At 40.0% G+C, this 13,382-nt stretch overlaps 1 protein-coding gene and 1 pseudogene across 1 annotated transcript; both read right to left on the bottom strand.

Moving 5' to 3' along the window:
* Window positions 1–1,315: 1,315 nt before the first annotated feature.
* Window positions 1,316–3,707, bottom strand: LOC136228914 (cytochrome P450 71B10-like). The gene is made up of 2 exons (XM_066017413.1): window positions 2,800–3,707; window positions 1,316–2,696 (listed from the first exon to the last, which is right to left on the bottom strand). Exons 1-2 carry the CDS (start codon window positions 3,679–3,681, stop codon window positions 2,103–2,105), a joined length of 1,476 nt encoding a protein of 491 aa, XP_065873485.1. The 5' UTR covers window positions 3,682–3,707; the 3' UTR covers window positions 1,316–2,102.
* Window positions 3,708–10,714: 7,007 nt separating this feature from the next.
* Window positions 10,715–12,299, bottom strand: LOC136228659 (cytochrome P450 71B34-like; annotated as a pseudogene).
* Between the last annotated feature and the right edge of the window lie 1,083 nt (window positions 12,300–13,382).

Consider the following 13,382-nt stretch of genomic DNA (forward strand, 5'->3'; position numbering starts at 1 on the left):
GTGGGGTCTTCAAGATGATTTTGGGATTAAGCAAGAATGTGTGGATCTGAGTTGTGATAGCGGAAGTGCGATTCACTTGGTAAAGAATCAAGTTCATCAAGCTCATACTATCAATGTTAGGTATCATTTTGTACGAGATGTCATAGAGGAAGGTAATATTTATCTGATGAAAGGTACACACTAATGAGAATTTCAAGTTCCAACATTGCTTGAACTTGCTAAATAATAATATTGTTCCATGTTAAAGAATCACATGAAGAAATAATAGAATTATGATTGGTAGGGGTGTACATCGATTCGGTTTAAACCGCATACCGAACCGAACCGAGTGAATTCGGTTTTTCGATTCGATTTTTTAACAATTTGGTTCGGCGTCGGTTTTAATTTTAAGTGTATTTCGATATTCGGTTCGGTTTGACAAAAAATGTAAAAAACCAAACCGCACCAAATTACACATATTTTACATTTTTTTTAATCAGTAAAAGAAATTTTATAGAACATAAACCAAAATTACACAGTATAAAAAAAACACGTAAAACCAGTAGCAAAAGCTACCAAGTATTCCAGGAATACTTATCTCTGTTCTTCAAAGCAAGACCTCTTAATCTAACATAGAAAACAATACTCCCTGAAAATAAGATTTATTCCTAGCTAACCATATATGGTAAACAGATGCAGTACAAGCAATTCTTCTAACTCCAGTAAGAACCGATTTTCCAACAGCCTTTTTTCCCAACCAACTTACATACACATATATTTAATTTTACAAGTTTAATTTTTATTATTATTGTTGAGATAATAACCCAATATAGATATATTTTGGAAGTATTTCAATTTTTGTTGTTGCTGAAGTAAATTTAATGAAAAAATATATTGATTTTTATTTGTGATTTGTTACTTTTAACTTAATTCGGTTTGTTCAGTTTAAACCGAACCGAACTGCATATTTCAGTTCGGTTTTAATTCGATTTTACCTATTATTCGGTTCGGTATCGGTACGAATTATTTTGATCATTTTAGTATTCGATTTTTTCAGTTTGATTCGGTTTTATACCGATGCACATCCCCATTGATTGGTAAGCAGTCATGACAAGCATTTAGAATAACATGAGTATCAAATGTAAAATTAATTTAATAGTAAAAACAAACAAAAACAAACTAACATATAGTGCAGGTGATTTTCACCATCGATCATGAACCCCATCCTGATAGTTAAAGGTCCAGTAAGGGGCATGCAGCGTGCACATACAAGTCACGTGTTTTTTATGTCACAAATTAACAAGATAGTCAGAATTCCAATCAGGTCCACTTCCTCAGGTACTTTCTATCTCCTCCGTTATCTCTTCTCTAATCTGGTGTTACTCCAATTTTTACTTTCATTTTTCTTTGTCTTGTTCAATTGTTTGAATTCTTGGAAATCTACTCAACTCAAATTTGTTGGGCTTTAATTAATGGATGTAATTAGTTTAAATTGACAACATTGAGTTGATTTCTCATGGTTAGGTTTAGTTGAGTTGGATTAGGACCACAATCTGTTGCATTCAACATTGACATCTTAATTGCTTTTTCACACATTGCCCTAAATAGAATTTCCAATCCAAGGAAACAAAAAAAGCTTGATATTGATAAAAGCCTAAAACGTTTACAGATAGATAATAAATCTCAATAGGTTTCTGCAAGTAAATTTTACCTATAAGTTGCTTGTAGGTTTATCTTTTTGGCTTAGGATTGCTTCTTTCTACATTATTGAGAACTGCTTTAAGATTGCATTGTTTTTTACATGTTAAATCTGCTTTCTGTCGGAGATTAATATAAGATATATGATTGAGCCTTAACTATCAGCTCGAGCTTTTATTCAATCGGTTCCTTGACATGGTATCAGAGCCTCTAGGACCAAACGGTCGAGGGTTCGAGTCCCGGCAACCTCATTAATTTGTGGAATTAATAAAACACGTGGCGGGATGGGCCTGTGCAAGCCCAATGGGCATTTGCGTGTGGGGGTGTGTCGGAGATTAATATAAGATATATGATTGAGCCTTAACTATCAGCTCGAGCTTTTAGTTCAATCGGTTCCTTGACACTTTCCTCCAAAAACAATAAGACTAAATACGCTTTATAGGAACAAGGATGAGAGGTGTCCTTTTATTAATAGCAAGACTAACACCAGCTTTCTCTTCCATGTTGATGTCTTCTTTCCTCATTAACAAGTACAAAAGGTTTGCGAGTACGTATTCTACTGTTACAGTTGCCATATGTATCCCTGGACACATTCTTCTGCCAGCCCCAAATGGCAAGAACTCGAAATTCTGTCCTTTATAGTCAATAGAGCTATCAGCAAATCTTTCGGGATAAAACTGCTCTGGTTCCTTCCAGTATTTCGGATCTCGTCCGATTGCCCAGACATTGACTTGGATGATTGTCTTAGGATCGACATCATAACCATTGATTTTACAGTGAGAAATGGTTTCTCTGGGCAACAGAAGAGGGCCAACAGGGTGCATTCTGAAAGTTTCTTTTATTACCATTTTCAGATATTGAAGCTTGTCAAGATCACTTTCGCTCACTTTTCCTTTGTTTCCAAAATTGTTTCTAACTTCATCTTGCACTTTCCCCAGCACTCTTGGATTCCTGACTAACTCTGCCATGGCCCAATTCAAAGTAATTGCAGAAGTATGTGTGCCAGCTGAAAATAAATTCTGATAGACAAACATTTACAGAATGACTGAACAAAATTAAGAGTCATTTCAGAATGATAACATGAGGACTGCTTTAGTGTTATTCTTAGTGAAGTAAACATACCATGAGGACTGCTTTAATGTTATTCTTAGTGAAGTGAGCAGTTCCGAGTTGAGCTTGCTCTTCCTTCACTTGTAGTAGAACATCGATTATGTCATCCTGGTCTTTTTTCCTTCCAGGTTTAAGGTGATCATTTATTGCATATTCGAAGAAACTATCTAGTTCATGAAACACTCTTTCGGTCCTGGCATGATGACCGGTTATCCAATCTATGATCCATCCTACAAATGGGAACAATTCAGCCATGGAAAAGCTTCCTGCTACAGCGTGAGCTTCGTGAACCACTTGATGAAATTTGTCTTTGTCCAAGTTAGTCCCCTGATAATCGATCCCGAAAGACATCCTATATGTGATATTCGCAGCAAGCGCAAACAACTTATCAGTAAGATCAATAGGAGTTTTAGTAGCGGAGATTGAATTGACGAGCAATTCAACTTCTTCTTCTCTAAGAAACCGAAAAGATTGGACCCTCTTAAGGGTAAAGAGGTTTAAAACAATCAGTTTCTTCATGTGTCTCCAGTGATCACCGTATGGCGCTAAACCCACATCCAAGAAATTGTAAGAAAGTCTGGCAGCTCCGGCTAAGTAAGGTCTGCTGCAACAAGCAATATCATAAACTTTTAAGACATCTCTTGCAGCCTCAGCAGAGGAGACAACAAGAACCGGGATTTGACCGAGTCTAACGAGCATGACAGGGCCATGTTTCTTGGAAAGCTGAGAATAAGATTGGTGAAGCAATTGGCTAAGTTGGTGCCAATTGCCTAAGATTGGAAGCGTGAAAGGGGTTGGAGGTAGTTTCTTATTCTGTTTTTTCTTTTTAAACATGAGATATAGAGGCAGGACTAAAAGAAGAGAAAGCCAGATAAATGGAGCATAAGGAGCCATTTAATTTTTTGCTTTGCATCTTTTGATTGATGTTTGGATTTATAGTGTTACTTCTGACTAGTAAGTTGGAAAAAAAAGCCATCTTATTCACTCAAAGCCAAAAAAAAATAAGCCTATGGAAACACAAAAGTGAGAGGGTCAATAAAGACACGTGTGATTACTAAGCTGCAAATATAATTGTGTCAATAAAGACACGTGATTTACACCATTAAAAATAATTTGAAGAAATAATAGCTTTAGTTTGTCTTTTATATTCTTTCTTTGTGGGGTTCACCCATGTGTAGTTACAGTGGATGGATGTGAATTGAGAAGTTTTTAGACTTTGTTGAGCCATTCATTTTTCAGACAAAATTGATTATCAGTCGGAAGAAATGAAAATAACAGCATATTAGGAGTAAAAAATAACAGCATTTTTCAGACTTCAGTCAGATTTTTCCTTAATGATAATATACTAATTTGTTTTTTTCATTTTTTTATTTTGGGAGTTTCTTTGTAGACTTGGCTGGAGCAAAGTCATGTTAGGACCAGAGAGCCTGTGATACTAAGTTGAGCTAAATGGATCCGCATATCCATCAGAGTTCATTGGTGAGTTGCGCCCAAGTCAGATCTTCATACACTTTCTTTACCACGGTAAAACAATGGTGAGCAATCCCTGTCATATACTAAATTGAGCTAAACGGATCCACATATCCATCGGAGTTCTATGGAAATCCGTAGATAGCAATTGGGCTGGATACATAGATGAACAGTAGAGCACTTCAAGTTAAAATGTTCTCACTTGGCAATGGTGTGTTTGCTTGGCTTTGTAAAAAACAAGATACACTTGCTTAAGCATTAAATGATACAACATAGCTTATTTGCAAGGAAATGTGAATAAACATTTATCAGTAACACAACATTTATGAGGCTAAAACGTTGATGTGGCTCGATTAACCTGTTTTAGCAGTCATATTAGCTCTAGGTTCTGTTATTTTCCTATGCAAAAGTGAAGTCTAGGTAGCAAAGTGTGAAATAGGACAAAGTTCAAGTACTGTGGATATAATTATCCTATATTGAGCTTAATTAATATAAGTTTTCAGGATGATTTTATCGGATTATAATCTTCTATATAGAGTTATATTATAACTATATATATGGTTATATATTATTCATAAAAATATCATCATGTTTTATCAAATATAACAATATTTTATGATATCCTCAAACTTTAAGCCTCGGTATAGGATTATGGTTGTAAATTTGATATTATTCATAAAATATTGTTTATGTTTTGATAAATGTAATGATACTTTTTTCGCATTCTTAAACTTTTAAACCACTGCATAATTAATTACTTTTTTTTCAAAATGATATTCATTCCTTAAACCGAATCAGCAACAATAGTCTCCTGCAACCAAACCGGAGCAGAAAAAGATACGAACTCGCTAGCATTGGACAGGGCATGTCGTGCAACAACATGAGCTCCCTTGTTCGCTAGGCGTGGAGAGAAATACACTTTATAATCGTGTCGACAACTTAACAAAACCTTACAATCCTGAATAATTGACCCATAAACAGACAAGTCCGGATCAATCGAATTGACACTGTTAACGACAATCAACGAGTCACTTTCAAGCAAAACATTAATACAATTGAGATAAATACACCACTGCAATGCATCACGTAGAGCTAGCGCTTCAGATTCCCTGATATCTTCAATAATTGGGATTATGCGACTACGACAGGCCATAAAGGATCCATCGGATGATCTAAGTAAGGCTCCCACCCCACTCCGTGACTCAGCTTTAAAGGTAGCTGCATCACAATTGCAGTTAACAAAGCCAAGAGGGGGGCGAGACCAACTAGTATCTCGTACCTGTGTCGCAATCAGCCGCGGTGTGTGCTCGTGGCGATGGGCAACCGTGCCTACGGCTCCTGTCGTTGGTGATGATAGGGGGCAGCCGGCGCTGCGCAGCAAGGCGGGCAGGGGCCGGGACACCCGCCTGAGGAACTGGGATCCGGTGGTGCTGTGCGGTGATGGCATCGGCCTGAGCCGTTGAGGGCGTGGGCGGCTGACGGGCCGCAGCCGGAAGGTTCTTCAACTGGGACTGGCGCCACGCAGCAAGGTAGTTACTCGCGAGAGAGATCGCCGTTTCTGGTAATTGGACTTTGCTCTCCCAAACTATTTGATTCCATTGGTTCCAAATAACCCAAAGCGTCATTGCCATCTTGGTTATGGTGTCTTCATCATTGGATAAGAGTACCTGCAAAATAGAACCCGTTAGATAATCAGGTTGGAATACATCCGTATTGATCCCGGATAGGTTCCAACATTCCTGGGCGTATACACAATCCACAAAAAGGTGGTGATCATGCTCAGTATCAGAATGACAGAAAGGGCACTGCGTTGGGATTAGCAACCCTCTCCCTGCCAATCTATGTCTAGTAGCCACACAGCCCGAGGCCAACTTCCATACAAACATTCTAACTTTTGGGGGGACATGCATCTTCCAAATTCTACTCCACCCATCATCCTGATTCACACTACCATAAGCATCACAACACGCTTTATACCCTGATTTACTTGTGTACAACCCATTTCTGGTAAAATTCCACATTGGTCCATCCTCTACTTCTCTGGTTGGCAACACCATCCTACATACCATTCTGGCATCTGCCTCATTCAACAACTCCTCCACCTTCCCTCTGTCCCACAACTTCCTACCTGGAATAAACAGATCAGCCACTTTTGTATCATCCTGCTGCATGACAGCATCTCCCTGTACCCTAAATGGGGCCATAGTATTTACCCATGGGTCTTTCCACACATATATTGACTTACCATCCCCAATTCTCCAACGAACTCCCAATCTCAATACCTCAATGGCTCTCCAAACACTCCCCCAAACAAAACTAGGATTATTGCCCAATTTGGAGGAAAGGAAGGGGTCTCTAGGGTAATATTTAGCTTTGAACATTCTACCTACTAAAGAATTTGGATTAACCATTAACTTCCAGGCCTGTTTGCCTAATAAGGCCAGATTGAATTTTTGGAGGTTCCGAAAACCCAAGCCACCCTCTCTCTTATCCCTGCTAAGCCTGTCCCAACTCTGCCAATGAATCGATCTCCTACCCCCTGGTTTCATACCCCACCAAAATGAATTCATTATCTTTTCCAAGTCCATGCACAGGGATTTGGGCAGTTTAAAGACACTCATACAAAAAGTTGGCAGTGCCTGTGCAACCGCCTTAATTAGCACTTCCTTACCCGCCGCAGAGAGAAATCTAAAAGTCCATGCACTCAGCCTCTTCCTTAGTCTATCTTTGAGGAAACTGAAGATCGCCACTTTGGACTTCCCAATTAGTGAGGGGAGCCCCAAATAGCGACCAGTATCCAGAGGGTGAAAGACCTGAAGAGAATTACATACCTCATTTCGCAAATCCAGGCCCACATTCGGACTAAAGAAAATCCCAGATTTTTGCAGGTTGATAGCCTGGCCAGATGCTGCCTCATACTCTGAAAGGATCATCCCAACTTTGTTACACTCATCCATAGAGGCCCTGAAAAATAGGAAACTGTCATCTGCAAAGAACAAATGTGTGATGGTTGGCGCACCCCTAGCGATGAGGCACCCATGGAGGGAGCCCTCATCCGCCGCCCTATTAATCAGTTTAGATAAGACTTCAGCACACAGTATAAATAAGTATGGCGACAGAGGGTCTCCTTGTCTCAGACCCCTACCAGGTTTAATCGGACCCACAAATGTACCATTAAGCGACACAGAGTATTCCACGGTAGAAATGCACAGCATGATCCAATCAATCCACAGCCCAGGAAAGCCTAATTTTTGCATAACAAGTCTCAGGAATGTCCAATCAACCCTATCATAGGCCTTGCTAATATCCAATTTTAAAGCCACCTCACCAATTCTACCCATGTTCTTTCTCTTCATAAAGTGTAATGACTCAAAGGCCACCATAATGCTGTCAGAGATAGACCTGCCAGGGACAAAGGCAGATTGAGTCTCAGATACCAAGGAAGGTAGCAGAAGCTTGAGCCTATTAGCTAGGACCTTGGCAATCAATTTGTAAAGCACATTGCAAAGGGAGATAGGGCGAAAATCTTTCATACCCTCAGGCCTATCAATTTTGGGGATAAGGACAATTATCATGTCATTTAAGTGCGGGGGAAATTCTTTGTGATCCAGATAGCCCTTACATGCATTAACAATTTCAGGACCAATGAGGTCCCAAAAGTGTTGAAAGAAACCCGGATTTAATCCATCAGGACCAGGGGATTTATCAGGGTGCATTTGAAACATGGCAGTCTTGAATTCATCAAAAGTAAATGGGGAGCACAGGTTTGCCTGCATATCAGGCGAAACAAGAAGGGTAAGGGAATCCACAACATCATAACACGGGCTAGTAGGGCCAGCAAACAGATCAGAGAAATAAGCTTTGGCAATAATCCCCATATCATCAATTCCTTCTACTACCAGGCCATTCGCATCCTTCAGATGGCGAATAGTGTTCCTCTGCTTTCTAGCCTTGACACATGCATGGAAAAACTTAGTATTTTGGTCCCCCTCCTGTAGCCAGAAATTCTTTGCCCTTTGTTGCCAATGTATAGCTTCAGATTCAAGTAGGGAGTTCAACTCACTTTTGGCCTGAAGGAATCTGACCACGTCAGTCGGAACACTGCTATCAACAAGACTATCCAACCTCCTCTTACAGCCCTCAATTTGCTTCCTAAACCTCATCCGATACTTCTTCCCCCATTGTTCCATGCTACTAGCACAGGCTGCCAGCTTAGCAGCAAGGTTATGATTGCTACTGCTTAGCCAATAATTCCTCACTAGAAACTTGAACTCAGGGTCTGAAAGCCACTCCTGTTCAAAGCGAAAATGACTGCGCCTCACATTACTGACCGGATTAGCGAACTCTAAGAAAATTGGAGCATGATCAGAATATGCTGATACCAGAGTGCGAAGCCTATGAGTTGGAAATCTGTCCACCCAAGCACTAGTGACCATAGCCCTGTCCAACCTCTCCCTGACCCACAGTCTAGTACCCCTACTCCTCTCCCACGTGAATTGACTACCCTGTGTAGGTAGATCTATCAACATATTTTCTTCCACTGCTTCCTGAAACCTGCGCAAACAGAAAAGGCGGACAGCAAAACCACCAGCCAGGAAAAACAGGGCACTCAATACAGCCAGTACAAACCCCAAGCAACAGTTCCCCCAAAAACCAATCTCCACTCACACAGCTTCTAAGTGCCAACCACAGACCAGGCTACGATCATCTGCCAATTCGAGCCCCTCATCATCGCTATCCACAGCCATATTCATTATCTCCCCCTCATGCACTTGCTGTATAATTGGGTTTCCTTTCCCTACATCCAATTTACCCTTCAACTTTGCCCCCTCCTTTCCCACCGGAATGTTCTCCTTCCCAGCTTCCTTACCCCCACTCGACTGCCCTACTCTTATAGACCCAATAGTGTTCCCTAGAGAAGGTCCACTCCCAGAGTTGAGGGTCGTAGCCTGACTACCCGGCTCTCTCAGCCACTTCACATTCAACACATCCCCGCCCCTGCGTACAGGGGCTTTCAACCAGTCAACCCACTCCCTAGTGATCTCCTCAGGTTTCAAGGTGAAGATCTTATCACAAAATCTATCAGTATGCCCCAGCAACCCGCATATATAGCAAAATGATCCCAATCTCTCATATTTGAACGAAATATAAGCCCACTCCTCCTTCCCCTTACGGATTTTCTTCATCCTCTTTAACGGCTTCCTCACATCAATAGAGACTCTAAGCCTCATAAATTGCCTACGTAGCCCGGTGTTATTATTGATATCATAAGCCTGGAATCTACCAATAAAGTCCCTAATCTGTCTACCCACTCCCTCCGATATAGACCCAATAGGCAAGTCATAAATCTGTACCCAAAAATCGGCAATATATAGATCTACCAAGTCAGGTGACGGTTCATCTTTCCAGAGAGAAACCACAAGTAAATGATTGTCAAAGGACCAAGGGCCCCCTTCCACTACACGTGCCAAGTCAATAGCATGATAAAATTCAAAGACATATTTATTGTTGGATAGTTCTGATATAGCCACTCCCCTGCCTGGTCTCCATATCGTGGCCATTCTAGCCTTCATGACTACAGTATTAATAGAACGCTCCGTGAGGAAACGACCAATCAAGGTTAGCCCTCCATTTTTAGCAATAGGATTGGATGATGGCCCACTCAGATCTAGGGCTTCCTCCTCACCATCCGACAACGACAAGTTGCCTATTGCCTTCTCCACCCCAGCCATAATTAACAGCAAAACTAGGAAAAACAGGAAAGGCGGACAGCAAAACCACCAGCCAGGAAAAACAGGGCACTCAATACAGCCAGTACAAACCCCAAGCAACAGTTCCCCCAAAAACCAATCTCCACTCACACAGCTTCTAAGTGCCAACCACAGACCAGAGGTAATCACAGAGAGATCAAGAAACACAGAGAGAACAAGAAGGCACTACAATGCAAATCAACCAGCCACAGCCACAAAGCAACACAAATCCAGCCAAAACCAAAACACAAGCAACACAATACCAATCCAAGTCCAAACAAGTGCCACAGAGAAAAGAAGGAAACTAACCGGCTACCTAAACGGTAGAGACGAACCGGAAATAAGCGATGAATCCGAAGTCGACGGCGGCCCCTTGACCAGAGATCGGCGACCAGGGCGCAGCAAAGACCGACGGGCGGTGGCAGAGGCGGCGGCGGCCCAAGAATTCTCAAAAACCAGAAGAAAACCGCAAACGCGTACGAGAGAAAACCGTACGAAATCGAACCCCCACAGTCACCACGATTAGCGCCGGAAGGACAGACAACCTCCCACAACCAGCGGCGGCGGAGAGAGAACGGGACCGGCGTCGGACTAGAGGAACTCTGCGACGGAGGTAATGGCGAACGGAAAGACGGGGGTATCGCGATGCCTAAATCGCAGATCGCAAGTCGCACCGTATTTCATTTTCTCCTTTTTTGCATAATTAATTACTGAAGATGGTTTACAGGAACAAGGATGAGAGGTGTCCTTTTAGTGATAGTAAGACTAACGCCAGCTTTCTCTTCCATGTTGATGTCTTCTTTCCTCATTCCCTCTGGTAATTTCCAATCAAACAAGTACAGAAGGTTTGTGAGTACATATTCTATTGTTATGGTTGCCATATGTATCCCCGGACACATTCTTCTGCCAGCTCCAAATGGCAACAACTCGAAATTCTGTCCTCTATAGTCGATAGAGCTATCATGAAATCTTTCAGGATCAAACTGCTCTGGTTCCTTCCAGTATTTCGGATCTCGTCCGATTGCCCAGACATTTACTTGGATCATTGTCTTAGGATCAATATCGTAACCATTGATTTTACAGTCGGAAATGGTTTCTCTTGGCAACAGAAGAGGGCCATCAGGGTGCATTCTGAAAGTTTCTTTTATTACCATTTTCATATATTGAAGCTTGTCAAGATCACTTTTGCTTACTTTTCCTTTGTTTCCGACATGGTTTCTAACTTCATCTTGCACTTTCTGCAACACTCTTGGATTGCTGACAAGCTCTGTGATTGCCCAATTCAAAGTAATAGCAGAAGTATCTGTGCCAGCTACAAATAAATTCTGATAGACAAATATAAGGAAAGTTATTTAAAGCAAAATAAGAGTCATTCCGTAATGATAACTGTGATTGTAAATGGAAAGTTAGTAAACATACCATGAGGACTCCTTTAATGTTATTGTTAGTGAAGTCAGCAGTTCCGAGTTGAGCTTGCTCTTCCTTTACTCATAGTAGAACATCGATAATGTCATCGTGCTCTTTTTTCCTTCCAGGTTTAAGGTGATCATCTATTACATATTCGAAGAAACTATCTAATTCATGAAATACTCTTTCAGTCCTCGCATGATGACCGGTAATCCAGTCTATGATCCATCCTGCAAATGGGAACAATTCAGCCTTGGAGAAACTTCCTAACACAACCTCAGCTTCGTGAACGACTTGATGAAATCTGTCTCTGTCGAAGTTAGTCCCCTGATAATTGATTCCGAAAGACATCCTATATGTAATATTCGCAGTAAGAGCAAACAACTTATCAGTAAGATCAATAGGAGTTTCAGTAGCTGAGATTGAATTGATAAGCAATTCAACTTCTTCTTCTCTAACAAACTGAAAAGATTGGACTCTCTCAAGGCTAAAGAGCTCTAAAACAATCAGTTTCTTCATGTGTCTCCAGTAATCACTGTATGGAGCTAAACCCACATCCAAGAAATTGTAAGAAAGTCTGGCAGCTCCAGCTAAAAAAGGTCTGATGCAACAAGCAAGATCATAAACTTTTAAGACATCTCTTGCAGCCTCAGCAGAGGAGACAACAACAACTGGGATCTGACCGAGGCGAAGGAGCATGACAGGGCCATATTTCTTTGAAAGCTGAGAATAAGATTGGTGAAGCAATTGGCTAAGTTGGTGCAAATTACCAAACATTGGAAGCCTGGAAGGACTTGGAGGTACTTTCTTATTCTCTTTTTTGTTTTTAAAGATGAGATATAGAGGCAGGAGTAAAAAAAGGAAAAGCCAGATAAATGAAGCCATAATTTTGAATTTGAGCTTTGCATCTTTCCAATTGATGCTTGGATTTATAGTGTTACTTACCTCTGATTAGTAAGTTTGTGATGATAAATTCAGTAATGTTTTTGGAATTTGTTGATCTATTAATATTCTATCACAAATTTCAGACCACAAAAATTATCAGTTGGAAGGAATGAAAATAACAGTGTACTAGTTACAGTCCCATTTTTACTGTATGAAAGTACACTAATTTTATATTTTTGGAGTTTCTTTGTAGACTTAGCTGGAGCCAAGTCATGCTAGGGATTCTATACTCCCAATTCACAATGTATGATTAGTCGGGTCTGGAATATGAAAGAATCAACTGGCCTAAAAGCTTAATTTGATAGCGAAGTTTCGAGATCAGTTTTTATTATTATCTCATACATCTCAGCATGTGACTGTGAGTGCACTCATATTGAATTTGAAGGAGTTAAAATACAGATACAGCTTTCCATATGTCGAAATTCTACTAACATATGGAGTTAGACCATTTAATCTAAAAGACTTTGATATCATGTCGAGAAATCAATTGAATAAATTTAAGCTAAAGGCCTAATGTCGTTTTTATTATTATATCTGACACGAATGATTCAAGAATATTCAATGAATTGATTTGGGCCAATAAAGCTTTCCACAATTCAATCCTTTTTAATCAGATCAACATTTCAAGGAAGAGTTTAGCAATAATTCAGATATTCTATACTCACTTAAGTATGAATATGATTGTTTATTAGACTTACCACCAACAAAGACTTGGATATATATATATATATATATATATATATATATATATATATATATATAAAGCAACTCAAATAATTCCTGATCTCAATCCAGAACACTGTAAATTCTGTTCTTTTGTTACACATGAACTAAATAATTTTGAGTAAAGAAGAGGAAGAAACCATAACCATTAGATTTCTATTTTTTATTTCAATTTCTCACTGTTTTTAGCTAGAAAATATGTTTTTAGGAAAAGTTACCATTTGTAGTTTTTTTGGGAGAGTGGCTTTCACAATTTATCTAGAAAAGCTGATATTAATTTATTTATTTTTTACAAAAATG

Source organism: Euphorbia lathyris, chromosome 5, assembly GCF_963576675.1.
Source record: "Euphorbia lathyris chromosome 5, ddEupLath1.1, whole genome shotgun sequence".
Lineage (NCBI taxonomy): Eukaryota > Viridiplantae > Streptophyta > Magnoliopsida > Malpighiales > Euphorbiaceae > Euphorbia > Euphorbia lathyris.